The sequence below is a fragment of the Phialemonium atrogriseum genome, assembly GCF_030411735.1.
Source record: "Phialemonium atrogriseum strain 8032-3 unplaced genomic scaffold QBC33scaffold_8, whole genome shotgun sequence".
NCBI classification, from domain to species: Eukaryota; Fungi; Ascomycota; class Sordariomycetes; order Cephalothecales; family Cephalothecaceae; genus Phialemonium; species Phialemonium atrogriseum.
The window spans coordinates 386,400-412,432 of NW_026848145.1; the positions used below are offsets into that span (position 1 = coordinate 386,400).

General features: G+C 54.5%; 10 protein-coding genes across 10 annotated transcripts; 5 read left to right on the plus strand and 5 right to left on the minus strand.

Moving 5' to 3' along the window:
- Positions 1-3,667: 3,667 nt before the first annotated feature.
- On the minus strand, positions 3,668-4,854 carry QBC33DRAFT_606220 (uncharacterized protein; the record flags this gene model as incomplete). Its single annotated transcript, XM_060432299.1, has 2 exons — positions 3,668-4,696; positions 4,771-4,854. The coding sequence occupies 2 exons, from the start codon at positions 4,852-4,854 to the stop codon at positions 4,019-4,021; spliced, it is 762 nt and encodes a 253-aa protein (XP_060285009.1). The 3' UTR covers positions 3,668-4,018.
- Positions 4,855-6,450: 1,596 nt separating this feature from the next.
- QBC33DRAFT_360975 (kinase-like domain-containing protein) lies at positions 6,451-9,035 on the minus strand. Its single transcript, XM_060423919.1, has 3 exons — positions 8,189-9,035; positions 7,092-8,133; positions 6,451-7,024 (listed from the first exon to the last, which is right to left on the minus strand). Exons 1-3 carry the CDS (start codon positions 8,772-8,774, stop codon positions 6,670-6,672), a joined length of 1,983 nt encoding a protein of 660 aa, XP_060285010.1. The 5' UTR covers positions 8,775-9,035; the 3' UTR covers positions 6,451-6,669.
- Positions 9,036-9,343: 308 nt separating this feature from the next.
- On the plus strand, positions 9,344-10,280 carry QBC33DRAFT_513731 (putative ww domain binding protein 11 protein; the record flags this gene model as incomplete). The annotated part of the gene is made up of 2 exons (XM_060426002.1): positions 9,344-9,416; positions 9,487-10,280. The coding sequence occupies 2 exons, from the start codon at positions 9,344-9,346 to the stop codon at positions 10,278-10,280; spliced, it is 867 nt and encodes a 288-aa protein (XP_060285011.1).
- Positions 10,281-10,661: 381 nt separating this feature from the next.
- Positions 10,662-12,657, plus strand: QBC33DRAFT_360540 (riboflavin transporter MCH5). The gene is made up of 3 exons (XM_060423917.1): positions 10,662-11,467; positions 11,528-12,519; positions 12,605-12,657. The coding sequence occupies exons 1-2, from the start codon at positions 10,972-10,974 to the stop codon at positions 12,433-12,435; spliced, it is 1,404 nt and encodes a 467-aa protein (XP_060285012.1). The 5' UTR covers positions 10,662-10,971; the 3' UTR covers positions 12,436-12,519; positions 12,605-12,657.
- Positions 12,658-13,242: 585 nt separating this feature from the next.
- Positions 13,243-15,466, plus strand: QBC33DRAFT_360503 (putative cytochrome p450 protein). The gene is made up of 7 exons (XM_060423916.1): positions 13,243-13,744; positions 13,802-13,814; positions 13,869-14,063; positions 14,111-14,152; positions 14,206-14,266; positions 14,327-14,406; positions 14,462-15,466. Exons 1-7 carry the CDS (start codon positions 13,394-13,396, stop codon positions 15,346-15,348), a joined length of 1,629 nt encoding a protein of 542 aa, XP_060285013.1. The 5' UTR covers positions 13,243-13,393; the 3' UTR covers positions 15,349-15,466.
- Positions 15,467-16,403: 937 nt separating this feature from the next.
- On the minus strand, positions 16,404-18,486 carry QBC33DRAFT_448636 (DHHC palmitoyltransferase-domain-containing protein; the record flags this gene model as incomplete). Its single annotated transcript, XM_060424479.1, has 2 exons — positions 16,404-17,195; positions 17,266-18,486. The coding sequence occupies 2 exons, from the start codon at positions 18,484-18,486 to the stop codon at positions 16,404-16,406; spliced, it is 2,013 nt and encodes a 670-aa protein (XP_060285014.1).
- Positions 18,487-19,191: 705 nt separating this feature from the next.
- Positions 19,192-20,244, plus strand: QBC33DRAFT_533746 (uncharacterized protein). Its single transcript, XM_060427486.1, has 4 exons — positions 19,192-19,454; positions 19,560-19,611; positions 19,677-19,861; positions 19,944-20,244. Exons 1-4 carry the CDS (start codon positions 19,350-19,352, stop codon positions 19,986-19,988), a joined length of 387 nt encoding a protein of 128 aa, XP_060285015.1. The 5' UTR covers positions 19,192-19,349; the 3' UTR covers positions 19,989-20,244.
- Positions 20,245-20,660: 416 nt separating this feature from the next.
- QBC33DRAFT_361100 (histone-fold-containing protein) lies at positions 20,661-21,687 on the minus strand. The gene is made up of 3 exons (XM_060423920.1): positions 21,470-21,687; positions 20,999-21,258; positions 20,661-20,945 (listed from the first exon to the last, which is right to left on the minus strand). The coding sequence occupies exons 1-3, from the start codon at positions 21,486-21,488 to the stop codon at positions 20,838-20,840; spliced, it is 387 nt and encodes a 128-aa protein (XP_060285016.1). The 5' UTR covers positions 21,489-21,687; the 3' UTR covers positions 20,661-20,837.
- Positions 21,688-23,056: 1,369 nt separating this feature from the next.
- QBC33DRAFT_533758 (uncharacterized protein) lies at positions 23,057-24,332 on the minus strand. The gene is made up of 4 exons (XM_060427487.1): positions 24,085-24,332; positions 23,787-23,948; positions 23,361-23,737; positions 23,057-23,311 (listed from the first exon to the last, which is right to left on the minus strand). Exons 1-4 carry the CDS (start codon positions 24,310-24,312, stop codon positions 23,269-23,271), a joined length of 810 nt encoding a protein of 269 aa, XP_060285017.1. The 5' UTR covers positions 24,313-24,332; the 3' UTR covers positions 23,057-23,268.
- On the plus strand, positions 24,275-26,018 carry QBC33DRAFT_361195 (FAD dependent oxidoreductase). Its single transcript, XM_060423922.1, has one exon. It carries the CDS (start codon positions 24,539-24,541, stop codon positions 25,778-25,780), a length of 1,242 nt encoding a protein of 413 aa, XP_060285018.1. The 5' UTR covers positions 24,275-24,538; the 3' UTR covers positions 25,781-26,018.
- The last annotated feature ends 15 nt before the right edge of the window (positions 26,019-26,033 follow it).

Below are 26,033 nucleotides of genomic sequence, written 5' to 3' on the forward strand. Positions count from 1 at the left end.
TGATAGGGTGGGGTTCGAGGACTCATCTCTCCTACCTACGATACGTATCTTCATTTATAAGGCGACCTGGACGATTACGGAGCACAGCACTGCGAGCCAACAGCCGCGACGGATAAGCCCTGGTAGACGGCCCTCCAACTCTGGCCACTTGAGAGGTTTTCCATTTTATAGTTGTGAAGGACGACAGAATAACTACAATTATGTATTGAGTATGTGTAAATGCCCGTGTATAAGACCAAGTTTCACAATCAGTTGTTCAAGACTCGGGAGAAGCTTAATCACGGATCACCAAGTCGATTAGTACTGCTAACAAGTAATCGGGTCTCCCTATCAGCATATCACCGTGCAGAAATTGGGGGCAAGTGGAGTTGCCAAGTATCGGGTACATCCAGGGCAGAAGCAGGGATTTAAAGCACTTGCATGCATGCATCACTGTGACCCCCACTCTTGGACCGCTTCACGATTCCGTATTCCCTACCCCGTAGTGTTTTGGCCACTCAAGACCCGTTTTCAAGTTCCAACATGCCTCTACGCATGTACTGCGGTATGGTTGGTTGCACACAGAAGCGCAAGTCCCGCAAGGAATCAGAGGAGGCAGGAGGGCCGTAGCGGCGTGTCTCCGCTGGGCCCGAAAGGGCGTGTCTGGACGTGCGAGTCATACCGCAAACTTAAGCTAAAATGGGCCCCCACTTCCGGTATGCTCCGAGCTAGCGTTGGCTAAATTCGATCATTTTCCCGATCTGCTCCGTATCTGCCCAGCCTCGCCTCGCCCTACAGATACCTGGTATTTGTACAGTACACACCGCATAGTACATTGATGAACGGGATGCCATGGATGGATGCTTTCGTCGGTTCGATCGCCAGCATCTTGAAGCATATGCCTGGCGGATGATTTCCGGGTCTTGTTGACGGAGTCGCCCTCGCCTTCGCCCTACGGCGCGCCAAGCTGCACTGATGCGAGGTGCAATGCCTCCAATCTCCAACCTCGTCTGCTTTGCGTCTGCTTGCGGCATTTCAAACACCCCTGGTCCTGGGATCAGGCCGTCGTCTGTTCCTTCATATGGACGGGACCATAGGTGGAGCATCCTCGCTAGCGACAATAGCGGGAATCCAGCATCATCATGATACGCCGTAGAAGATCCATCACGGAATCACATGCAAATTGGAGACTGGTTTGGTGAGACCGCCCGCTTCAGAGTAGGTATCCGAGACACCTTTCTCTGCCTACCTATGACATCGCCACCGGAGCAGCAATGGGGCTAAGAGGACGCTGGAAAGCCTGCATCCCCGTCGCCACGTTCTGCTTCGTCTCCGAATCTTGGTGGATGACATAGGGGGCATCTTTGTCGGCCATTTTCCGGCAGCAGAGCTCAATCGGGTTCTCGATTCCATGGCGATGATTATATTGATGTATGCTTTGGGCGTCGTCCGGGCATCGTCCGGGCATCGGACTTCATGAAATAGCCGTCACCTTTACCCCTGATATACACCAAAGAAGCCTCCTCTTGAAATCGACTCCTCCCCTCCTCCCGCCCGCGGACCCCCACTCTGAGCCTCCATCGTTGTCGATATCCAGGCCTAGCCGTTCGAGCTCGTCCGTGAAGCGTTCGTCGATTTACATCTTTCGCGAGGTATCACAGACCGGCTGAGAGAGGGTGGGAGGTCGGCAGTTTAAATAGGCGTGCGCAGATGTCCGCGGAGATCTGCTCAGCTCGGCGTCTTGCACTATCCTGCTTATCTTTGCGATATCCCAGCTCCCCTCCAGATCTGTCCAACCAGGTCGTCCCGATCTATCAGGTGATGAGACGCAATTCTTGCCTGGCATGAGCAAAACGCCATCCCGTTTCTCGTCAAAGGAGATAGGTAATGAATGGCCAGGGCGAGCAGGGAGCCCTATCATACATTTCATTCGCTCGCGCAAAGCCATCCTGGTTCCGCGGCGTGACTGGACTGTTATTCTAAAATGTCCATGAAAGTCCTTATCGCACCTCTTTCCCCTTGTCCAGGTTTCAGAAGAGCATCTCCATGGTGATATAAGTCGGGTGCCTCCGTCGCTTCCAAAACACGGCGTCTTTCCATGAAGATGTTGCGCCATCCTGCTTTTGCTTCCCCGACTAGCACAGTTTACGCTGTCTATACACTTAATGCCGGTATAACACGCGTGTGGTTGATTGCAACCAGCATAGTTGCTCCAGCATTTGCTTCTTGAACACTCAGGTCCTCTTCAACCACGAATACCTTAATTCTCTCTATCTGGTTCATATATCAGGGGTTGATAAGGCTGGGTTGGTCGCCACACGCTCTCCTTTCTGTATCAGGAGTATTCTCGGTTGCCCCTGATCACTCCCGTGTCCCCTTTTCAAGCGTTTCGGCCCTTGTGACGACGGACGGAGCATGCCTGCTGATACGGATGCAAAACCGACGGCGTGCTGGGCGAGGATTCTCTCGACACCAACTTAGCTTTCCAGCTCTTACACCGTCAGTTCAGCCACGAATCACCTCAGGCAACGGAGTGGCCTGTTATGTGACAGCCCTCATCATCCCCCGTCCCCTGGAGTAATGAGATAGTTCTCATGTTTTCGTTTACTTGTGGATTAACTATATTTACATGATCTGGCCTTGATCTATCTTATATTCCAGGGCTGGTACTCCGGCGTGGTCGTTGCTTTGGCGAACCCGCAGCGAAGGGTACTTCAGTTTCTGGCATAACTCCATCAGCACTGGCTCTCCTCCTATAGAAAGTCTTCTACATATCATGGTGTGTCATAAAAGCCATGATATCCTGGCCGGGATTGCTCTGTAGACTGTGACCGGCATTTCCACTAACTTGTACGTCGGACCGCGTTCAGTGTTGGCATCAACTTGCCTTGACCCTGGCTAGAAACAAGGTCATGAAATCAGCGATGTGACTACTATCTGATTATATTTGGGTTTTTTAGTCCTATCAACGCATGCCATTTCTCTCCTTTAGCGGTAGGAGACTGGTGTCTGGGATGGCTAGCTAGAGAGGAAGCCTTTTACAGCAGCAGCGTCGCCAGTTCGTCTCTTCTTAGCCGATTTACCACACTGCGGTTCTTGCCAGTCCCAGAGTTTGCCTACCTCCTCTTCGCCTGAGTTCTAAATTTTCCCTGTCACGGGTTGGGGGGTTACATCTGTCAAACCAGCACCTGTGGCGCGTAGGGGAGGGCGCTGCAAGGCAGCAAGGCCAATGGCACCGTTTACAGAGAGCTGAAGCGCTGAAGAGTATAGGAACCCACTCTCAGCCATCTCTTCACCAACTCTGAAATGGGCCCCCCAATCAACCAGGAACTCAACGCGAAACGCGAGGAGCATTGTATCGCCGTCACACCCGAGAGGTAGTATTACCGGGTCGGAAACACCTGGATCAAGCGCAGTTTGCGGCCGACCGAATGGCAGAAACACAATGGCTACATGCATATCCCCATGTTCAACCAGGAGCATGTCCTTAATGAGGGTGCATGCCTCAAGCTTGTCGCCGACAAGATGGAGTAGGCACCCCCTAGCAAATGGGCTACGTCGATCAAGGACCTCAAGGACCTCACCGAGAGGGACAGTTAACTACCTGACAAGTTGCAAAGGCTTGAACGAGTGACCATAGTATTGTTGGGGAAACGATGCGAAGGATCCAGATCTAACACAGACTGAAATGCAGAAGGAATCCCCCAAGACTCCCAACCAGAGACCGGCGAACCTGCTCTTCAACCAACCGCCTGAGTCATGGGACAATCGAGCTACTCCTCCTGTTCTATTATCTTCTCCTTTATTTTCCCTCCCTGTCATTTTGAACCATCCCCAATCCCCTTAGTTATCCCTTGTTCACAATACCATACCCTCCCACAGTCCGTTGCCCGTCACCCGTTACCCGCTGCCGAAAAAAGAGATCCGGGGAAGAGAAAGAAGGACAGAGAAAAAAAGAAAAGAACGAAGGTGCCCAAAAGAAAAAGAAGAAAAAAGGAGGCAGCAACCCCCCCCCCCCCCCCCGAATAACCACCCAAACCTAAAGCATAGCCACGACAGCAACAACCCCGCCCAGAACTGCCCCGACAGCCTTGACGCCGACATCCCCCGCCACACGCGGGCCGGCATTCTTGTTGCCATCGCCGTCGCTCGCCGTAGGCGCCGACTGCTCCGCGCCCACGATGCCGAGCGTGGTGGTGCTGCGCACGTCGCCGCTGGCCGCGACAGCGACCGTGGCGGGGCCGACGGTGGTGGCGACGCTCCCGTCCGACGTGACCACGACCGTGACGGTGGTGGTGCGCGTCGCCCACGACCACTCGTTGCCCCACTGGCCCCAGGGCCCGCCGCCGCCGCCCCTGCCACCCGGGCCCCACCCGCCGGGCCCGCCCGCCCACGGAGAACCGTCCCACTCGCACCCCGTGACCGTGTACGGCCCGCCTGTCCAGGGCCCGTCTCCGTTGCCCCATGGACCGCCGTGGTGGCCGGTTATGGTTGGGAAAGTGGCGGTGAAGACGCCGGTGCTGCCGGCCGAGGAGCAGGACGCCCAGCGGGAGCAGAGGGACGAGGACAGGGAGGAGTAGGACGTCTGGGCCGTCGGCGTGGCGGAACAGGCGGAGGATAGGCAGCTTGATACGGAGGCGCCCTGGCTGGAGTCGCAGTAGTTGGAGGGGGAGGGCCAGTCGGTGGCTGAGGTGAAGAAGGAGGAGAAGCAGGAGTGCTGCGGAGGGGAGATTCTTAGTTAGGAGCTATTCCGGGGGCGGGTTGGGAGAGGATGGGAAAGGGACGGCTTACCGCGCAATTAGGAGCGCCTCCCCACCATTGCGCCTGGGCAATGGCAGGTGCCAACAAGGCCGAGATGGTTGTGCGGAACCTCATGGATGCGGTGCGATCTTTGTGCTGTGTAGTTGAAGCTGAGTCACTGTGGTCGGTATGTGAGAGAGGCTATATGGTCTCCCAGAGATATAATAAGTAGATAGTGGCAGGAGTCTCCTTAAGCTGAGGGGAATGTCGGATGGGTCATATGCTCCAATTCCTCCGAGAAAAGGTTCCGCAAGAGGGTTATAATAAGAGCTAGGATCAATGATATTTATTACTCTTCGGGTAGCTCAATGGTACCCCAGGATGTGGAACGGGAGAGGGTTGAGAGGATATGTACGGCAGCTGCGCCAGTGACGCCCGTTATTATTTATATCAGCCAAGGAGCACGTAGGGATATCATGTAAGCCTGGCGTTCCCTGAGGTATGTGTGGATAAGCCCGGTGGTAGCTCGAGCTTAAACCAAAGAGCAACAGCCCCAGCCCGTCCTCCCTTCCTTCCCGGAAACGCCAGTCGATCGTCCTGTCTCGCACCGACTCCCGGAGCGGCGGGGCAGCAGAGACAAATGCCGCGCGGCCCTGCCTCGAGGAGTGGCTGTGGCCGGTGAGCCATATCATGTCTTACTGCTGCGGTGTCACCAAGACCAAGTCTCGGCGATTACAGTTTGTGTAAGTTGTGTCTAGCTATGCGCCTGTGGAGCAGGAGAGTCGTCGTCGTCCTCTAGGCGATGGAGGTGCATGAGCCGAAAGCACCGAGAAGGGAGGGGTAGTAGTGACGGGTTGGTGAAGAGAGCCATAGAAGAGAAGGGAGTGAGACCGGGATTCCAGAAAAAAGCCCCAGTGTGCTTGGCATACGAGGGCTTCGGGACCGAAGGGCACAGATGCTTTGCGGCTCGATTACGTGTCCTGGCCCGTTGAGCGACATGGAGCGGCGTCACTCATTGGCGGCGTGGCTCTCAGAGTTGACGTTGCTTGGGGAATGTCCGGCGCACCAACCAAAGCAAGGCTTGTGGCGGGACAGGCTGGCGTCGTGCAAGAGACGAACTCGAGTGGAAGCCGACCGATGAAACGAACTCACCAACGTCTCTCCCTACCGCAGAAATGTGCTGTCCCACCTTCGGGCAGTCGATTCTGCGCGGTCCGATGCTAATTGAGGACGACACGCGTTCGTGAAACAACCAAGTAGGGCTGAGGTTGGCTTATGCTTATTTGGAGCCCATGTTTCGATATTATTAGTTGAGGTATGTATCCCCCTCCCGTGCCGTTCCAGGTTGTTGAGAAATGAGAAATGACGTTGCTTCGGCGGGAATGATCGACGCCTGGGGCATTGATCCATCGATACGAGTCTCATTGTCCGCCTTGCCATTGGGAGGCGAATGCTCTCAACGAAACAAGACAGGATTAACACTAAGCATCTGATCATCTGTAAAAACTCCATTCGGCCGACCAGAAAAGACCCCTTACTCTACAAGTACAGACTCCCAGATCCTTCCAATTCGGTCACCCACGAGGCCGAGAGGAGGCCTCGCACGGCATGCTCTCTCCATTCCATGCCCCCTAGCCAGCTCCTCCAAACTCCGAAACTCAACATGCGCGTGTGATCAGAAGACACGAGAGAGACCAATGCCAGGAATGGAAAGTAAAACAAAAGAAGCAAGGAGATATACAATGTGCTGCACAACCCAGAACTCACCAGCCAAACCCGACATCAGCATCAGCAGCAGCAACTACGCCGCGCCGCGTAATGCGTAGGTAATTAGGAACCCAACAAATGCCCCCTGCGCACGTACACCCACTCCCAGTCCCTCATGCCTCGAGGTCGCCCCTGGAACGGATACCGCCGGTGGCCGGACCCTTTTCTTGCCCGTCGCTGCCCCTACAGCATGGTGCCAAAAGTCCCGTCCAACGGTATGGGCTTACGCGGACTGCCCTCTTCAGTCGCCGTCTTTCGGTGTCGGAAGGTAAATCCGACAAACAGGCTCTTGCCCATTTCCTCCTCGCGCTCCGCCATGGTCTCTAGAGCCATCTGCTTCTCGTGCACCTCCTTGTATTTGGCCATGTCTTCCTCGTTAGTGAAGTCATCGAAGTAGCCGGCGTCAGTCTCAGAGTCAAGCTGAGGGACGAATGGCGGCTTGGTTTCGCGCAGCGTGTCCCACGCCACCTCTGCAAAGTAGTGATGGCTGTAGATGTCCTGAATGTTCGAGAACCGCCTGCTCCGCGAGTTGATGCAGCTAGTCTGTGTCAGCACAAGTGGCGGATGGTTTGGGGAGTGATACTGCGAGATGAGTGAGTCCTTACGTCGTGATGAAGTTCCAAGTCCTGTTGCTCAGGAAGTAGTTTGGGTCCTCCCAGACTGGTCGCCGCAGAACCTCTTTCCAGTGCTTCAGATTCCGCCAAGTCTCATCAGGATTGGCACCGGCGAAGGGAGGGAATCCGGTCAAGGCTTCGAACAGCATGCAGCCCAGGCTCCAGTAGTCGACAGTAAAGTCGTACTCCTCTCCGCGGAGGACTTCTGGTGCCATGTAATCAGGGGATCCCACGACTGACTTTGCGTAGTTCACATCTCTCTCCCGCATCGAGAGGTAACCCTCGCGACGCTCGGCAACTGTTCGCTGGTCCATTGGCTTTCCGAAGGGAACGGGAGTCTCCGATGCCTTCTCCAGGCGCACGCGCATCGATTCGATCTTGGAAGGGGCCAAGAACCCAGCAGCCAGTCCAAAATCGGTCAGCTTGACGTGGCCGGTCGAGTCGACCAGGAAGTTCTCGGGCTTGAGGTCTCGGTGGATATAGCCCAGCTGGTGAAGAGCATCGACGGAGCAGAACATCTCGGCAGCATAGAACCGAGCATGGCGGTTGGACAAGACGCCAGTGTTATTGAGCAAGGTTCGGAAATCCCCGCCCGCCACATATTCCATGGCGAGATAAATGCTCTTGTCGTCCTGGAAAGAGTACAGGAGGCGAACTAGCCACTCGCTCTTGGCCGTGGTGAGGATGTCTCTTTCGGTCAAAACGTGCCGGATCTCGTCGAGCTTGAAGAGCAGTTGCTTGCTCATGACCTTGAGCGCGCAGACCTCCCTTGTGTCCTTCTTCTGGGCAAGGAAGACCTGGCCGTAGCCGCCCTGGCCGACCTGTGTGAGGATCTGGAAGTCGCCTTGGCGGAGCTTGACTCGCCGCTTGCGGAGATTGGCCCGCTCTCGGCCCGTGTACTGCTTCCACATCTGAGTATAGGCCTTCTGCTCTTCCTCCGTCTGGGGCTCCGGATTATCTGCCTTGAAGGCGTTAAGTCGATTCTGTCTCGATCCAACGTATGTGAGAAGGTCGAAGTAATAGTCGAGGAAGTCTAGCTTCGTGTCAGCATTGGGTCATCAGGAAGGCGATGGGCAACGAAAACCTACACAGCTGTGTAACATTGACGAGCCGCTTCACGTTGGGCTTCTGTAGGATCTCGCGCTCTTCGGGAGTAAGCCCTCTCGAGGTGTTGAATTTCTTGGCAGGGGTTGTCGGTCTCTCCTTCAAGTGGTAAAGCCCCTGGCGAGAGAGAGCGGCATGGCTCGTTTGAAACGAGGCATTGGCGGCACTGGCGGGGTTCCCTCGAGAGGGGGGCGTGTTCTCCTGTCCCGTCGCCCTCTGTGGAGAGCCGCCACCACTTGAGAATCCCTTGTGGATTGTGCTCTCGTCGGCAAAGCTCTCGTCAAAGTTTTGAATGTTGGTCTTCCCTGGGGCGAGAGGTGTTCCACTGCTCTGGGGACGGCTAAGTTTCAACGGGCTCTCGAGGGCATTTGTGGATGAGAGCTTCAGATTGTCAAAAACCACAGGAAGCTCATTTGCTCCGGGAGGTGCCATCTTCTTGCTGGGGCTGCCCTGGGGCGTGCTGGCCGGGGTGGTGAAGCTGTTCGTGGTGGGCGTAACCGGGGGCGGCTCAAGATCAGCCTTATCCTGCTTGCTGGCCCCTGGGAACAGATTGGACATGAAGCCCGCCATTGTTGTTGTTGTTGAGTGGTGCTGCTGACAATCAAGCAATCTTGGCTTCAAAGGGACGGGCAGCCTTTTCTCGGCACTGCAGCCAGCAGCGGAGAGGCAAGGATAGTGATTAAGGCTAGGTAGGCAAGGGGATACTGGATACTGGAGATTTGTGGTGGATGAAAGTGAAGAACTCGACCGAGATCACCTTGTGGGGTTGCGATGATGCAGGGAAAGGCGCCGGTGGATGCAAAAGGTTTGATCGGTGAGATACGGATATACATATGGCTGCGACCACAGCCCAACTTACATGGATACAACCTGGAAGGTGGGGTGTAAATCAACAACAGCGGGTTGCGGTAGCAACAATGGTGGGGTTCTGAGCTTGAACCTCCCAATGCCAATTCTGCTTATCAGCACGTGTTTGAGCACATGGTCAATACAGTTACCTACTTGACAAGGTACGAAGATACCAAGAAAGTTGAACACGGCCATTTCACGTCAATAACCCGACCTCTACAGCCGTATTAGGTTTGCCCAGAATCTAAGCCACGAGGAAGAGACAGTATCGACACACTGAGCTCTGCACCATGCCAAAAGAACGAAATTTCAATCCTGTCCAAGCCCAGCGGAAGGCTGACAAGGCAAAGGCCGTCAAAAAAGGTTTGCCTACCTCCCTTTTTGTCAAATTGTACACCGGTTCGGGAGGGGAACTAACATATCCATCTTATAGGAAAGGCAGCAGTCCAGTCACAGCGCAATGAGAGGCTTGCAAAGCGGAACCCAGACAGGATACAGAAAGAAATCGATGATCTGAAGGCTATCGTTGAGGGTGGGGGGAAACTCAGCAAACACGAGGAGCAAGTACTCGAGGCTCTCGAGAGGGATCTGAGGGTCGTCAAGAAGGCCCGAGAAGCCTTGGGGGACAAGGCGCCTGTGTTTGGCCGTGGGGGACCGCGACAAGATGGGGAGGGTAGGGGTGGAGTTCTAGGCAAGCGACGGAGAGGTGCCGATGATGCTTCCAGCAGCGACAGCGATGTGCCAGAAGACGTCAAGAATATTCCCATGCCGCGAGACACGCCACCCCCTATCCCGAAGGAGATACTGGATGAATGGTATGCCAAGCGGAGATCACGCCGGAACGCAAATACCAATGCAAATCTGGAGCCGCTTGGAGGAGGCAAGGAACGTTTCCAAAGGGAAACTTCTGAAAAGTCACCAGTGCCGGTTGTCGAAGCAAAGACAGTATATGAAGCCAAACCTATGGTGCGAGACCTGAGAAAGGAAGCCGTCAGCGCCTTCGTGCCTACGACTGTACGGTTGAAGCTGGACAAGGGCAAGGGTCAGGGTGGCCTGTTGGAACCCGAAGAGGCGGACAATCTTGAGAGAGAAGGCTATATGAAAGCTTCGGGAGGGGTTGGAGAAGTTGGAGAAGTTGAGGTTTCCACATCCAGCAATGCGCAGGTTGGAGAGCAAAGGGGGCCACGAGCGGTCATGATGGAGGAGGTGGAGGATGATGAAGGCTGAAGCTATTGGGCATCTGTGCAGACTGAGTGCAACAAACGCCCTAGAGCTGTACCAACCCATCCCAACGTATTTGGAGTGGTCTCTCGAGGTAAAGTTCCTAATTACCTGGATTACGGGGGATGGACTCCATATGCACTGCGTGCTGACACAGGATGATAGATAATTCCCTGGGACAACACAACCAAGTCCACTGAACCTGAGGAGGAGGCGCCCCTCCCGGCCCCGTCAACAAATTTTGGGCCCTAAAACGGGGCCTTGAACGGCCTAAATGACGGAGTATCATCCGTAGGCACAATGCCACCATTTGCAGGAGGTCTACTACATACAGCCGCTTTTGAGGCGTATCAAATGCCACAGAATTCTACCTATCCAACCTGTCTGTCAGGACAGCCGAAGTCTTTCAACTCATTTTTGCCACCTTCCCTTTATGAATCCAAAATACCATTTTGATGCATGATTAATCAGCTACTATTACCTAAGTTGCTCGCCGAATTACTCATAGTTATTCCCGAAAAGCGTTCCGACTCGGACCTTCCGAGTGAGGGGAGGGGCCGCCTTGGAAGAAATGACCCACCACTGAGTCTGCATCTGGGCAATGGCCGTGTCTGGGAGAATTTTTCACTTCATGATGGGTTCTGAATAACTGTGGGAAAGAAAGGCATGTTATGTCAAGTATTGTGTCGAGCTCAGGATGGACGAACGGAAGACATCTTTGAGTCGTGTTGGCGGCAACGGATCTGTTGATCAAGTTCCCCAAACTGAATCGACAACTCTAGAGAAATCAATTATCGGTCCGCCCCCGTTTGTTCCCGCCCCAGATGCCCTGTCAAGCTCCGAGGCAGTCTCAATCGCTGCATCAGCTGCTGCATCCTCTCACGGGCCCCAGGAAACGTATCCTGAAGGCGGTCGAAGGGCGTGGCTCGTTGTCCTGGGCAGCTGGCTTGCCCTGTTCTCCTCTCTGGGCCTGATGAATATCCTGGCAACGTTCCAGGCTTATATCACAACCCATCAACTAGCCGGCCATGACGATGGCACCACCGGGTGGATATTCTCTGTATATACGTTCCTCTGTTTCTTCCTGGGCATCTATATCGGGCCCATATTCGACAAGTACGGCCCACGATGGTTGATATTCGCCGGCACTGTGAGCCTGGCCATAAGTCTCATGCTTCTTAGCATCTGTTCCCGTAACTCAGCCACCCACCAACGTCAAATATCTTTCGTGCCTCTGCTAACTCAACCCCTAGAATACTGGCAGTTCCTCCTCGTATTTGGCATCCTCTGTGGGTTTGCCACCTCTCTCCTATTTACGCCGTCCATTGCAGCGGTCGGTCACTTCTTCTTTGAGCGTCGTGGCCTCGCCACCGGCATTGCATCCACTGCCGGGTCGCTGGGCGGTGTCGTGTTCCCCCTGATGCTGCCGAGCCTCTTCGAGAGCGTCGGCTGGGGCTGGGCGATCCGCATCCTGGGCTTCCTGTGTCTGACTCTCACGATCGCCGCCAACTTCCTGATCCGGTCCCGGCTGCCCCCGGCCGCGAACGCGAGCCCGCACCCAAACTTCCGCATCTTCAAGGACAGGACCTTCCTGCTGACGACCGTCGCCGTCTTCTTCCTCGAGTTCGCGCTCTTCATCCCGCTGACGTTCATCTCGAGCTACGCCATCAGCAAGGGCTTCGGCGAGGAGTTCTCCCTGCGGCTGCCGACCATCCTGAACGCGGGCTCCTTCGTAGGGCGGATCCTGCCGGGCTGGTACGCCGACAAGATCGGGCCGTTCAACGCCAACATCATCTCGATCGTCATATCTATCATCGCCTGCTTCGGCATCTGGCTGCCCGCGGGGCATACCACGGCCGGCGTAGTCATCTTCTCGCTGCTGTTCGGCTTCACCAGCGGCAGCAACATTAGCCTGATCCCCGTCTCGATTGGCCGGCTGTGCAAGACGCAGGACTACGGCAGGTATTATGCGACCTGCTACACGATCGTCTCCATTGCCTGCCTTATTGGGATCCCTATCGGAGGGAAGATTTTGAACGCGAACGACGGCGAGTACTGGGGGTTGATCGTCACCACCGGAGTCATCTACTGCGTGTCACTGGTTGCGTTCATAGCTGCCAAGGTGGCTGCAGTCGGGTGGCGACCATGGGCGAAGTTCTGATGGCCAGACGCACATGTATGTGAACGATTGCAAAACGGATACATGTATATAATTCTGTAGATACCCTCAAATAAACCGAGGAGCATATTCGAGTAGGCAGGTAAGTCTGTATGTAACTGTACGTAATACCATCTACCTTCTCGAGTATCCTTAGATGCCGAGGACATACCTGTTGAGCGTCGACCTTCGGGACTGTGAGTCTCGAGGCGCCTGGTTTTGGATGTTGCCCCACGCTTCGGGCTGCTTATCGCGGGGGTTGGGGAGGCCACACTTATGGATGAACCATGCCACTCGGGAAAGTTTCGTGGGACGGCTTCTCGGAATGGCTGCATGGCCTGCATAATCTGCATGGCCCTGCATGGCGGGTTCCTCGTCTGTGAATGGTAGTCCTGTGAAATCGCTCCCTTTCCGGCAATTCTTTCTACTCCAAGCCTGCCTATTAGTCACGATTTTCCCTCCCAAACCCCTCCAGATGGGTAAAAACAAGCTGGGATATCCTGCAGGCATAGGAATCCACTCAGACTTGACGTGGATGGCTTCATCCCACAGCTTCATGATTTTTGGCCCACATCTGACTGGCTTGAGCGGATGCCCAGTGCTCCCCACCCCTGCCCGCACTAAGCTAAGTGAAGACAACTTCCCGGCTAGTGAATGAGCTGTCGCCAGCTTGCATACTATTGCGTATAGTCATGGCGTTTACGGATCCGTACATTCACTTGATTGACGGCCGAGTGGTCGTCTTTGGTCTCGCTTCTTGTTCTCAGAGAGTCGGTGTGGCCGTCCTCCACTTCTCCACGATATCCCCTTTCCCCATGTCACACTCGTCAGCGTCCCACTTCGTGTCCAGCCCGCCATCTTAAAAGCGAACTGCGACCGCCTTCTTACTTTCTCTTAGCTCTCCTCGCTCATCCATCTCCTTCCTCCTGGCATTTGCTGGGAGGATTTGGTTGGGGACGCAATGGCGTTCCTGGACCTAGTCTTGTCGTTCTCCTACGTCCAGATAGGGGGAGCCCTTTTGGGCTTCCTGTTATTGCATTCTCTCTGGCTCGGAGTATGGCGGCTGTACTTCAGTCCCATCTCTCATATTCCCGGGCCAAAGCTTGCGGCTTTGACCTGGGCTTACGAATTCTACTACGATATTGTTCTCGGAGGCCAGTACACCTTCAAGATCATCGAACTACACAAGAAATATGGACCCATCATTAGGATTAACCCGGAAGAGGTCCACGTGGGAGACCCAGACTTCTATCCCGTCCTGTACCTCGGAACGAATCGTCGACTAGAGAAGTGGAGGTTCTTCACGAAACAGGTATGTCATGCAAGCTGTCTTTGACTGGAATACTCATGCTAATGATAACGCTCGCAGTTCGGTGCCGACGGTATGTAAGTCAGGAGTGTCCAAGTGATACAGATACTAAACCAACCTCCAATAGAGAGTGCCCTCGCCACCATAGACCACGATCTGCACAAACTCCGAAGGGCCGCCATAAACCCTTTCTTCTCTATGCAGAGTGTCAGGAAACTCCAGCCAGCGATCGAGGAGCGAGTCGATGCCTTGTTAGACAGGCTTCGCAACCTTCCACAGAAGCCCATAAACTTGATGTATCCGTTCTCTGCATTCACAAATGGTCAGTAACCGAGACTACCCCCTCGTCAACCCGCTAACCAAGTCCAGATGTGATCAATGAGTACGCCTTTGCCAAGAGCGATCATCTGAGTAAGTTCTGTCGCTACTGTTCTGTATCGGCCTTATATCTTACCCTTTCCAAGTCGAGGACCCAGATTTCGGACAGGCCGTCACGGATAACCTCCTTACGGGGACGCATTATGGGTGAGTTTGGCCGAAGAGCCTACGCAAGCACTCAAACCGCCCAGCTAACTCGCTTTGAAGTAAATGGGTTCAGCACGTGGAGGTCATTCTGAAATTCATCAATGCTCTCCCGGAGATCATCTCGGCGAATTTCGTCCCAGGTTCGCCTGTCAGCCAATCCCCTGCATAACAACAGCTCAGATTGACCATTCCAAGGCTGGAGCGGGTTCCTCAAGATGAAGAAGGACATCCTCCGTCAGATCTCGGATATCAAAGCAACCGAAAACACCGCGAAGTGGGAGTTCGACGTCTCCCACCCAACCATCTTCCACGAAATGCTCTCGTCCAAGATCCTCCCGCCGCAAGAAAAGACCATCAAGAGACTCGGCCAGGAGGGCCAGATCCTGGTGCAGGGCGGCACGCTGACCACCTCGTGGGTCCTCACCCTCTGCACCTTCCACCTGCTGAACCAGCCCGACACCCTCCGGCAGCTCCGCGACGAGCTCTTCAAGGCCATCCCCGACCCACACGCCGTCGTGCCCCTGGCCGAGCTCGAGCAGTTGCCCCACCTCCGCGCCGTGATCAAGGAATCGCTCCGCCTCGGCTTCGGCACCAGCGGCCGCCTAGCGCGCGTGTGCCCCGACGAGACGCTGACGTACACCCACCACGCCGGCGATGGCGACCAGAAGAAGAAATACGCCATCCCGCCGGGCACAGCCGTGTCGATGACGACGTACAAGACGGTGACGGACCCAGACATCTTCACGGACCCGTTCAGCTTCCGCCCGGGCCGCTGGCTCTCCGCCGCCGGCGACGAGGAGGAGCGCCTCGACAGGTACCTCACCGTCTTCGGGGCGGGCAGCCGGTCGTGCCTGGGCATGGCGCTCGCGCAGGCGGAGCTGTTTCTGATGGTGGCCAAGCTGTTCCGCGTCTGGGGGGGCCGGGGGGACGACGACGCGCGGCTGCCGGGGGACGTGGGCGTCGTCGGGGTGTTTGAGACTACCGTCCGGGACTGCGAGATGGCGAGCGATTACTTCATCCCTATCCCGTATCATGGGTCGAAGGGGGTCAGGGCGGTTTTTGAAGCTAATCGGAACGAATAGGGGGTGGGGGTGTGATACGGATGTTGGGTGGAGGGCAGTGGGCCTCGCCAGGATGAGCTTGGGGGGATAAGGTGATGCTTATCCAGCCCGCCTGACGCGGTTTTATTCTCCTTTGTCGATTATGTGGCTATGGGTCTATGAGTGATGTGCGCCTTGTAATGAGGAGTACGGATGGTAAGGGTTGGACGCCGACACGCATGTTTTCTTTGTCTCTCGGATATGATACCACTAGCGAGTCAGTGCAGGACGCAGGATAGGTGGTTGTGGTTCTGGGAAGCCTTCATTTTACATGGGCGGAATTGCAAGATGACACCGGGTTCGAGTACTTTCGCAGACGTATCCAAGTAATGGATAAAGCAGTTAACAGTCAGTATACTTTGTCTCCAAAACGAATCAGGTCGCCCGCTGTAAGTTACATGAGTGAACCTATTCGCGTTGCTATGTGGGTTGGCTACAGGTTTGAGAGTGCCACAAAAAGGGTGACTGTCCTTTATGCTGCAAGATGGTCCAACTAATAATCCCTTTCTACTCTCATCTATCACCCTACCTAGCCCTCCCATCACCACTCCAGGATGATAGTATCTCACATGAGCCCAAGCCAGGTAACCCGAAGGAACGCCCGCATCGAACGGGAACTTAGATATCTTCATTGCCCTGTCGCCATCTTGGGACTCTGCCATGAATGATGCGGATGTTTTGATGTCAAGTCGCGCAGTTTTGGATAGAATAGTCTCTCGATTCGCTAGCCCTGACGATACCAACACCAAGATCCGCCAAGATAACCTCGAAAACAAAGGAAAGCAAAGGACATGGTACGTACAATACAACTAGCTAATCATGTCGCTTTATGGCGCCGGGGGCGTAGGTGAGGGGGTATAATAGGACCATACATTACATACATAAGAACAGGGGGAGGTATCCAGCACCACAGCTCGCCCCGACTCCTTTTATAGAGTATTAAAGAAATATGAGTTTTGACCCGTCGAGGTGAATAGTGGTGGATTAGCACAATAAAACAGAGAGTTTTCGGGCGTTTGCGCTGCAGGATTGGGAAATCATGCCGCCGAGGTCTGCTCAGAATTTCGCAACTCGACGGGGCCATGGAATTCCGGCTGCTGTTGCTGCTGCGGCTTGACGTTTTGCATTTCCAAGCCATCTTTCGAGTCGGCCTTCCTCGTGTCGGGTTTCGATCCAAGGCGCTGGTCCCCTCCGGAATACCTGCTCTTGAACCGATAATACGTCGGCGGCCGTGGCCGGCAGAGCACGACAAACCAGTTTTTGGGCCAGTTTCCCTGCGTAAAGGCCCGATACCGGTCCTTCTTGAGGAACTTGTGGGAGTTGAGGTACTCTCGCGTCGTCTCGCCCCTGGCCATGAGGAAGAGGTGGTAGCCCATAAGTGCCGCCGGATAAAGAAAGCCGATGAAGCCGTAGATTACCATGGCGAAGGGAACGCGGAAGTGGTTTATCGCGTCGCCAAACGACACGCCTTCTCGATTCATGTAGACGAGAATCTGGGCGAGTGACGCCCCAAGGAGGTAGGCCGCCAGTACGGTTGCCGAGGTAACAAAGGTAAAGAAAAAGCGGTAGTTGCGCCTACCAACGCAGTTATTCAGCCAGACACAGTGGTGATCCTGAGTCTCGATGCAGTTGTCACATAGCCGGCAGTGATGAGCCCTGGGGGGCCGCCAGAGATTGCATGTCCTGCAGTACTTTGTAGGAACCTCCATGGCCGCCGCAGATTTCTCGGCCGACTTGACCAAGGTCCAGTCGTTAGTTGGAGGACTCAGTCTTAACGGGTCCTCGTTTTCGTGGGCCGGCGGAAAACGGTGTAGGTTCCTAGGTAAGATCTAGGCCTTTTGTTAGTGATTGAGTCCCGGCATGTTTGGGAGGGGGAAAGGATGGGGGCCGGATTCATACCCCAGGGTCCGAGCCAGAGGCATGTAGGAAGGAGGAGACGCAGATGTAAAAGATATAGGCGAAGACAATCGGGATGGCGGGTGAGATGTTGAACCATAACCATGGGGCCGAGAAAACGAAGAACAGGGCGGCTGGGGCGACGACCATGGCCCCCGTTGCGATGTTGACGGGTCGATGTCGAGTGTTCTGAAGGCGACCTCCAATGCAAAATGCCGTGTTTCCCTCGAAATACTCGTAGTTGTAGCCGAGCTTTTTAGCATTCGTTCTTGGAAGGTTTGACTTTGGGCCGGCGTTAGTAGGAGTCAGCTGCGGCGACGAGGCAACGGACTCCAGCTTTTCTCCTCCATGCATTCGTCTGTTTTCGCTATTTTGGCTCGAGTCATTCCTTGACGGTAAGAGAAAGCTTGATCTGAAAGAACGGGGCGACTTCATGGGCGTCGCCTGGTTTCCGCCACCGCCGAGGTAGCTCCTATCCGTATTGACGCTTAGTCCCTTGATCTCAGCCTTCTTCTTCTGGAGCGGCCGCACGCTCTCGGACAGGCTTGCCGCTGCATAATGCCCATGCGTCGGACTGGTGTTGGCGGTGATACGGTCGACCGTCTCCTGCTCGGTCATTTCCGTTCCTCTGGATGGAGGCGGGCGCATCTCGCCCTCGTCGGTAAGCTCGCGAGCTAGCTTGGCAACGGGGTTTGAGATGATGCTCTGCCGCGCAGTGTTCGTGCCACTCTCTGGCGCGGAATCGTCGGATGTCCTTTGCTGCCGGGCCACGGCTACCGGTCTTGAAGCCCCTCGCTGGGCTTGCAACTTCTGCGAGCTCATAGGGCGAAAGAAGGCGTGGGAAGTAAGGGACGGTACATGGCTTCTGCTGGTCGAGCTGGGCGGTCGACCTGCTGCAACGGAACCAGTCGTGCTGCCGGCCACACTCTTGCGTTTACCGGATAGCCCTCTCCGTAATGGCTGGGATTGTGGCCATGCACCCCTCGATGACCGGCCCGTTCTTGCAGTTTCCGGTCGCGACAAGGTTTCGGACGCAATCCCACTCCTGCGGTGGCTGGTAGTACTCCTCTGCGGGTCGTCCTCCTCTCCATCATCGGAAGCGATATCCGTCATTCGCGACGAGATTATACTCGGAGGTCCCGGAATTTGGCGTGGAAACTGAGGAAAGCTATCGTCTTCGTCCGTCGGTGAAGTCGCCCTGGGGCCGCCGTCTCGACCCGCCATCTTATCGCTGCGAAACGCCGAAGGCTTCGGATTGGAGTGGAATTTCTCTCGGTTTGGTGTTGTTCGTTATAACATATCGTGCAATCCACAGGCTCGCTCAGTCCGACGCTAGCAAGGCGGTAGTCGTGAGGATCGAGCTCAGGATTTTGGTTTTGGAAAAAATCACGCCTGCATGGCTCGAGTTGGTGTTGTAGAAGAAAGGAGACACTCTGGGGGGAATTATCAAGGCGAAAAGAGGCGAAGGAAAGACGGGAAGTTCGATGTCCAGAGGGAGAATTGTGGTCGACACCAAGCAAGGGGCACCAGACAAGGCACGGACGGGAGAATAATGGGCTCTGGGGTCAGTGTCATACATCCCTGTCAGCGAGCCATAAGGGGGCTCATTTCTTTTTCCCAGCTCACAAAGCCCACCACAGGGTGACAAAACACAAAATGCTTTTCATGGTGGCCCAAATAACTACCTACCTAGGTAGGTAGAGTCTGGATACCAGTTTAAGCCCCAAAGTTAAGCTTGTAGATTCATTTGACCCTTACCTAGAAAGTAGCTACCCATGGTTTGTGACTTGCCGACATGATGAGCATTGCCCTAGTGCCTGGGGTTTCACAACGTACCCGTGCCTGCCTGAGGACGCCATCAAACTTTGTAAGGCACCAACCCTGCAGGTTTTGACAAACTCCCATTGATTGGCCAATTGGGTGCTCGGGCGTTTCATCCAATCACGGCTTCTTTTGATCTTGAACGTCAGAGCTTCGCTTCCATTTCCATCATACGAGATTCAAGCAACGCCTGAACACCACAACTGAAGTCGGCCTTCAACGTCAACCCACCCTCGAGACCCATATCGAACCTGCGAAACGAAACAATGGCATCCTTCATTGCTCGCAGAGCTTTCTCTACAACCGCCCGCCGGCTTGGGTCGAGCGAGGATGCCCTGAGGCAGGAGTCCAAGCGCAACCCCGAGATCATGGTGCGTCATATCTCGATCCATCTCCAAGCCCCAAATTGGCCTCTTGGTCAAAGGGGGAGGGAGTATTGACCTGGGCTGGGCTAGAACTGACGCCTTTTCGTACAGATCCTCGGTGGTGTTATGGTAGCCGCATTGGCTGGCGCCGGTTTTTACTTCGGTGCGGCCCTGACATAGATTCCCCCATCACAATCCTACCTAGCCTTGAGACTGACCACCGGCCAGGGCGATCTCCCACAACATCAACATCCGAGTCGGCCGTTTCCATTTCCAAGGCTGGCATGCCCTGGGAGACCGACGGTGCCGAGGGCAAATACAAATACCACCCTCAGGGCGACGTCAACGCGGCTCCCAAGGATGCCCCGAGTGCTATCAACGTCGTCGTGGTCCCGGATGTCAACCTTCCCAAGGTACGCCTGTGCATCTCCCGCAATTCTGGGCGACTATGCTTCCCTATCAACATGCGAGAACGTTTGCTAACGCAGGGCGCAGAATCTTCATGACAAGTACAACAAATGGGGCAAGGATGGCTACTAGACTCTAGGACGAGACAAAATGGCGAAGGGGGATTGGAACCGAGATTTGGATGGCTCTGTAGATAGACTGGTTTACCATCTGGGGACTTGTTGGGACCTGTATAACTCGAAGAGACTTTTGTGAGACCCCCGTGCACCATTTGCGTTGTGCATGTTCTCTCAACGAAACCCCTCTGCCAGGCAAGCACCATATCTCTACCGGCTTGTCAACACCTGCCGAGAGTTTTCGACACGTTTTAGTGGTTTCCGAATATCCCGCGTAGCCATCTCCTACTTCCATATAGTTTGGCCATGTTGGTTCGGCGGCGTAGAATGATTTCCGATCGAGAGCATGCAACAGATAGGGATGCAACATGACCTTCCCCCATTCCACCGCCACTCTTGATCGGGCCACAGCCAGGGATGATGTTCCCCATACCGAAAGGTCTAAAAAGCCGTCCATGACATAGTCTGTGAATCCCAAAGGAGAGGAGCGAGAAGTTGCAAAGTCAGGGTTGCGGTGCACTCGATTGGAAGGACGACGGCGATATTGCCTGACCCGAGCAGGCATGGTTCGCTGAACCAAACATGTTCGCCTGTCTCTCTATTCCTTGAAAAACAACCTAAGCTCCCCCAATCCTTTTTAACAGGCGTACGACGATTCGTTGCGATGGTCCGACATCAAAGGTATACCATGCAACAACCCAGCGATATATCGTGGTGCAGTCAATTTGATACAGCAACCGCAGATTCGACGCGCCTATTCACATCCATATAAACTCAAACCCCCGGTCTCTGACAAGACCAACGCCAAACAAATGCGAATATCATCAATGGCGGAGGCCATATCGATCCTTCCAAGGCTCAAACATCAATTATGCCGAGCTGCCGCCGCCGCGAACTGCTCCTGTTGGAGCCGTTCCAGTTCCTCCAAGGTCATACCGCTTTGCTCGAACTTGTTCGATTTCTTCTCTCGTCCCTACGTTTGGTCAGCAAACCACGCGTGGGCAAACGGCGAGGGGGATCGCCTACCTTTTGGACTTCCTTGTGTTCTGCTGCCGCCTCGAGCACTGCAGGGACATATTCCGAGAAGCCGAGGTGTTCCAAGGCCTTGGTGATATGGTCGCAGGCGATCGTCTTTTTTGCCTCCTTCTCCGAGATCTCGTTTGCCTCAGAGGAGACGAGGGAGATGAACTCGACGCAGCATTCAATGAGCAAGTCTCGAGCCTCCTTGGAGAATGCGACACCGCCTGACGGTGGCAAGATCTCGGTGACTATCTTCTGGACGGTGGCTATTCGCACGTAGAGATGTCAGTTACACGGCACATCGTGTTTTCTCCTTTTTTCCTCCAAAAAAGAAGGGAAAGATAAGCCTGGGATGCAGAAAGCCAAGCGGCGCAGGACTGGGAAAGAAAGGACAATGTTGGCGTCTTGAGATGCTGCTTGCGTGTAATCCGAACCAAAATAGATAGGCCATTCGCAGATACTGATCGAGAGCCGTACATCGGATGGAGAGTCGCATCGGATGGGGAGCAGCCTGTCGAATGGATCACCTTCATCAAGATTCGACACAGGAGCTAGTAAGGCTGGAGGGTGTGGACAAGACCTGGCCTTGACAAAAAGCCAAGTTGTCCACCCCAAGCCTTCCTGCTGTCACACCCCCATGGGGCAGACAGGGACAGATTCATTGCCCAGTCTGGCAGGATGAATAAGGGTAGGGGTTAGGAGTAAGGAAACGGGGATTTAATACCTTTGGGCAAAGAAAGATCATCGTTGCCTGGACGCAAAAGTTAGTATATTCTTTCCGAAAACTGTAGCCCTGAAACCGAATACTTGGTGGATTATCGATCCTTTCCCAGTACTTGACACTGGCAGGCTTTTTAACCATGGTGGTAATAGAAGTAGCCGAATGGGGTTACAACTCAGTGGTAGACGATATGGTGCAGGAGGCCAAGCCGGCGTTGAGCATCAAAGGGTGACGGGGTAATCTTTTTGGGGCACGATGTACGTAAACAGGGCTGGTTGGGATGGAGATCCATACTTATGGTGTACAGAGTGACAGAGCAGAATCTCTCTTAGAGTGAAGTAGAAGTGAACGAGAAGTGAACAGGAAGTGATTGAGACGAGGAAAGGACGACTGGACAGGCATCTTGTAGCCTAGTCACTGATAACAAAGACCAAGCGAACAGGCAACTTACCACCAAACTCATGGTCAGACATGTTGTACAGTCTACAGATGAACGATGATTCACTGCTTCCAACTGTGTTTTAGAACGACGGTTTCTCGTGAGCGTATGAAGCTTATAGCACGCGAGGCTGAAGCATTTTGAGACGATGAGTATGTACTTAGAAAAGGAGGTAAGTGAGAAGTTCCATGAGCACCGTGTTTGCCTCGTGTGGCTTTTCCCAAGGCTACTGCTAGTGTGGCGTGCACGAATAGAATTGCTAATTCGAGCAAGGCTCCATGTCACCAGCCACAGCAAGGCAGACCTACGGACCTATTTAAAAAAAAGTTTCGCTGAACGGAAAACTCGAAACATCTTTCTACTTTCTTTCCCACGCATCACACAACGCCAACGCGATTGTGCCTTGAATTTGCTACATACTTCCAAACTTGTCAGATTTATTATTTCGTCCCTTGCGTTTCTTTCCGGGACACTTTGAAAGGTTCGTGAGAAGAGTCTTCCCTTGCTGGTTTTAACATGATGAGCATCCTGTCGCCCCAGGCATACACAACCATATGGTGATTGACACTAGTCTTTCCAAACGGACGTCTCTGATCGTCAGCCTATTCTCCAATATTTAACACATTACTGGCTGGGCAATGTACTGATCTGGTAACTTTGCATTGCAGGACTTGTTCGGAACGCGACCATGTACTCGGACCTGGGGTATCTTGTCTCGACCGAAGCAAAACTTGGTCATGTTTAAAACCATGGGCGACCAAATACCGACAAGGCGCGATGGAACAAAATTTATACATGCCCTGCGCATCATGGCTACTGATGTGGAGTCGAAAATTATGTGTGGCACAAGTCGGACAGAAATGCCTCGGCCTCACTCGACTTCAAACAGGGATTCCATACAGCTCTGTAAGGTTGGTGCTTTCTCACATTATATGCAGTGTTTCAAGGTGGCTCGTGATGCGATACTTTATTCCATGCTAATACTGAATCCCCATGTGGAAATTCATAAAGCCTTTTCATCTTTCGACTGAAGCCTACCTTGTCAAGCCTGTCTGTTTTTCTTGTTCTCCACGAGGAAACCATGCTGACCAGACAATAACTAGTATGCCGCCTGACTCAAGATTGTTCCTGATACTCGGCCAATTCTGGCCCGTTCCACCTAGGTTTGGTTAGAGAGTCTGGGTCTCGATGAGGGTTGGGCCACAAACCTGAAGTATTTCCCCGCAAGTTCGGGCTTTGCTTCCAGGGCCAGTTTGGCGATGACCTTCCCCGGCCACTCTGGTTTATTGAGCTTGCCGCCCTCGAACTCGGCGACGAAGGATTCATGATCCTTGGTTGACATGGCAGTACCGGGAGCACCCTGCTCGCGGATCTCCCTTTGCATCTCGGTGTCAACCCTACCGGGGCCAACCGAGACCACGGCGATATCGGGTTCCTCCACCGCAATGTGCAGTGCCAGAGAGTTCAGGGCAGCCTTGGATGACCCATATGCGCCCCAGGCAGTATAGCCACCGAGTGCTGCTCCAGAGGATGTGAAGACGACACGCCCGTTGGATGTCCGCAAGAGCGGGATTGCCGCTTTCACCTGCGGCTGTAAGCATTGGGGTGCAACTGGGCAAGCAATGTTCACCTACCAGGGCAAGTGCGCTGAACAGGTTCGCATCGTAGATCTTCTTCCATTCCTCCACGGTTGAGTCCGCGATACGTCGCATGGGCATGAGCACGCCGTGGTTGATGACGATGCCGTCGAGTCGGCCAAAAGATTGGACAGCAAGCTCTGTTATCTTCGGCGCTACCTATGGTCAGGTTAGCGCGTATCCCTACACTCCTGCTACTACCAAGTGTCATGCTGGCAAGGTGTCGCGGGAGGAGGCAGGAGCAACGCCCTGCTTTGGCTTGGGCAACTAATATGAAGACGGCAGAAACACCCACCTCGGTGTCTGTCAGATCAGCTGCCAGGAACTGAACCTGTGAAGGGTATTGAGCCTTGATGGCTTCAAGCTCCTTCTGTGTCCTCGACACAAGGACAACTTTATGGGAGGCATCCAGCAGGTACTTAGCAACAGCCAGACCAATTCCACGACTCGCCCCAGTCACAATAATCACTTTTGAAGCCATCTTGGAGTTCTGATTTGCTAGAAAATTGTATCCTGAATGCATTGATTGGATCACAAATTTATATGCCGAAATCTTCTCAGAAAATATGGAAGTGGGGGACAGCTCTGCTTAGTAAGTTTACTGTTGAGACCTACCCTGCTGCCTCACCTCTCACCTATGACATCAATGTCTCCGTCTGTCCTACCTACCTAAATTATGGGGCCATGTTCCTTGCGCAGTCAACGGACTCGCTTTTACAAGTGTCGCGATCACTACCGGTCCCGCCAGGATGTCCGCTACCGTGATCCTCGGTGCCGGTATCATCGGTGTATCAACTGCTTACTACCTCTCCGAGCATCAGCCCCCGTCGAGTGTTCACTTGGTTGATCCTTCCCCCAAGCTGTTCTCATCTGCCTCTGGGTTTGCAGGCGGTTTCTTAGCTGAAGACTGGTTCTCCCCTGCTGTAGCTTCCCTGGGCGCGCTAAGCTTTCAGCAACACCGGAAACTAGCAGAGAGCAGAGGCGGAAGACAGAAATGGGGGTATTCGACGAGCACCTCGGTCGGTTACACCGCAGCTACCAGGGACGGGGTCTCCAAAGCGAGAGTCGATGACTGGCTTCGACGCGGGGCAAGCCGCGCCGAGACCGCTACGGCAGTCGTCGATGACCTTGCCGGGAGGTCTCCCCCTTGGCTCCGGAGGAAGGCGGGTGATTGCATCGAGATGCTCGGCAAGGATGGGACAACCGCTCAGTTAGATCCCCTTGAACTATCGCAGTTCCTACTCCAGGAATGCCTCAATAGTGGCGTGCAGCTACACCACCCAGCGACAGCGCTATCTGTCAGGACAGACGCCGTCCGCGGCGAACTGGCGAGCATCCGCATCGCCGCCACCCAGTCGTCCACCGAGACGGACATTCCGTGCACTAGGGTTATCATCGCGGCGGGGGCCTGGTCGGCGCAGGTGTTCGAGACCCTTTTCCGCCATTCCCAACTCAAGCTCCCGATCTTGAGCTTGGCTGGGCATTCCTTGGTCGTTGCTTCCCCGCGATGGACCAAGGAGCTTGAGGACGCGGGATGCCATGCCGTCTTCACGACCAGTGGCCCAGGGTATTCGCCCGAGATCGTCTCCAGGATCGGAGGCAACATTTATATTGCCGGGCTGAACTCTTCGGCCATCCCCCTGCCCGAACCCGCGGGCCCGGCCAAGGCCCAGGAGGCATCCATAGCCCGCCTGAAGCAGAGTGCCAATGAGTTGTTGGGCTCAGACGCCGGCCACGACGATCTCGAGATTTTGAGAGAAGGGCTATGTTTCCGCCCGGTGACACCGTCCGGGAAGCCCATCATCTCGCGGATCCCGGATGAACACCTTGGTATTGGAGTCAACACTAGGGCCGGGGCGGACGGCGGGGTCTATGTCGCGGCCGGGCATGGTCCGTGGGGCATCAGCCTCAGCCTGGGGACGGGCATGGTCCTGGCCGAGATGGCGCAGGGACGGACTCTAAGTGCGGATGTCAGTGCCTTGGGACTGTGACAGCTGGAGAGCAAGTGCGGAGTTCTGCTTTGCGTGGATATGGGTTCCTCTAGTGATGCAAGATAATAAAAATATCGTCAATGTCATTGCCACATATATATTAACCTTGGGACAAGTAATCGTTCTGCCGTATCTTCTCTGGTCTCCCCGGGCTCCGTGCCCTGCTCAGAGAACGGGTCCGTGCCCCGAGAAACTCTCCGGCACCGTAGCCCGCGCAGCCCGCCTCTGGAAAGATTTCATTCGCCATTAAAAA

Coding starts and splice junctions, on each gene's coding strand:
- QBC33DRAFT_533758 (XM_060427487.1), bottom strand. CDS start 24,312: ATGCATTCAGGATACAATTTTCTAGCAAATCAGAACTCCAAGATGGCT. Junction 23,738..23,786: donor TGTTCAGCGCACTTGCCCTG/GTAGGTGAACAT, acceptor TTACAGCCGCAG/GTGAAAGCGGCAATCCCGCT. Junction 23,312..23,360: donor CTTGCGGGGAAATACTTCAG/GTTTGTGGCCCA, acceptor AACCAAACCTAG/GTGGAACGGGCCAGAATTGG.
- QBC33DRAFT_361195 (XM_060423922.1), top strand. CDS start 24,539: ATGTCCGCTACCGTGATCCTCGGTGCCGGTATCATCGGTGTATCAACT.
- QBC33DRAFT_360503 (XM_060423916.1), top strand. CDS start 13,394: ATGGCGTTCCTGGACCTAGTCTTGTCGTTCTCCTACGTCCAGATAGGG. Junction 14,153..14,205: donor TGCCAAGAGCGATCATCTGA/GTAAGTTCTGTC, acceptor ACCCTTTCCAAG/TCGAGGACCCAGATTTCGGA. Junction 14,267..14,326: donor CTTACGGGGACGCATTATGG/GTGAGTTTGGCC, acceptor CTCGCTTTGAAG/TAAATGGGTTCAGCACGTGG.
- QBC33DRAFT_533746 (XM_060427486.1), top strand. CDS start 19,350: ATGGCATCCTTCATTGCTCGCAGAGCTTTCTCTACAACCGCCCGCCGG. Junction 19,612..19,676: donor TGGCGCCGGTTTTTACTTCG/GTGCGGCCCTGA, acceptor ACCACCGGCCAG/GGCGATCTCCCACAACATCA. Junction 19,862..19,943: donor CGGATGTCAACCTTCCCAAG/GTACGCCTGTGC, acceptor CGCAGGGCGCAG/AATCTTCATGACAAGTACAA.
- QBC33DRAFT_360975 (XM_060423919.1), bottom strand. CDS start 8,774: ATGGCGGGCTTCATGTCCAATCTGTTCCCAGGGGCCAGCAAGCAGGAT. Junction 8,134..8,188: donor CGTCAATGTTACACAGCTGT/GTAGGTTTTCGT, acceptor ACACGAAGCTAG/ACTTCCTCGACTATTACTTC. Junction 7,025..7,091: donor ACTTGGAACTTCATCACGAC/GTAAGGACTCAC, acceptor GACACAGACTAG/CTGCATCAACTCGCGGAGCA.
- QBC33DRAFT_361100 (XM_060423920.1), bottom strand. Junction 20,946..20,998: donor AACACAAGGAAGTCCAAAAG/GTAGGCGATCCC, acceptor GACCAAACGTAG/GGACGAGAGAAGAAATCGAA.
- QBC33DRAFT_360540 (XM_060423917.1), top strand. CDS start 10,972: ATGGACGAACGGAAGACATCTTTGAGTCGTGTTGGCGGCAACGGATCT. Junction 11,468..11,527: donor GCTTCTTAGCATCTGTTCCC/GTAACTCAGCCA, acceptor CTCAACCCCTAG/AATACTGGCAGTTCCTCCTC.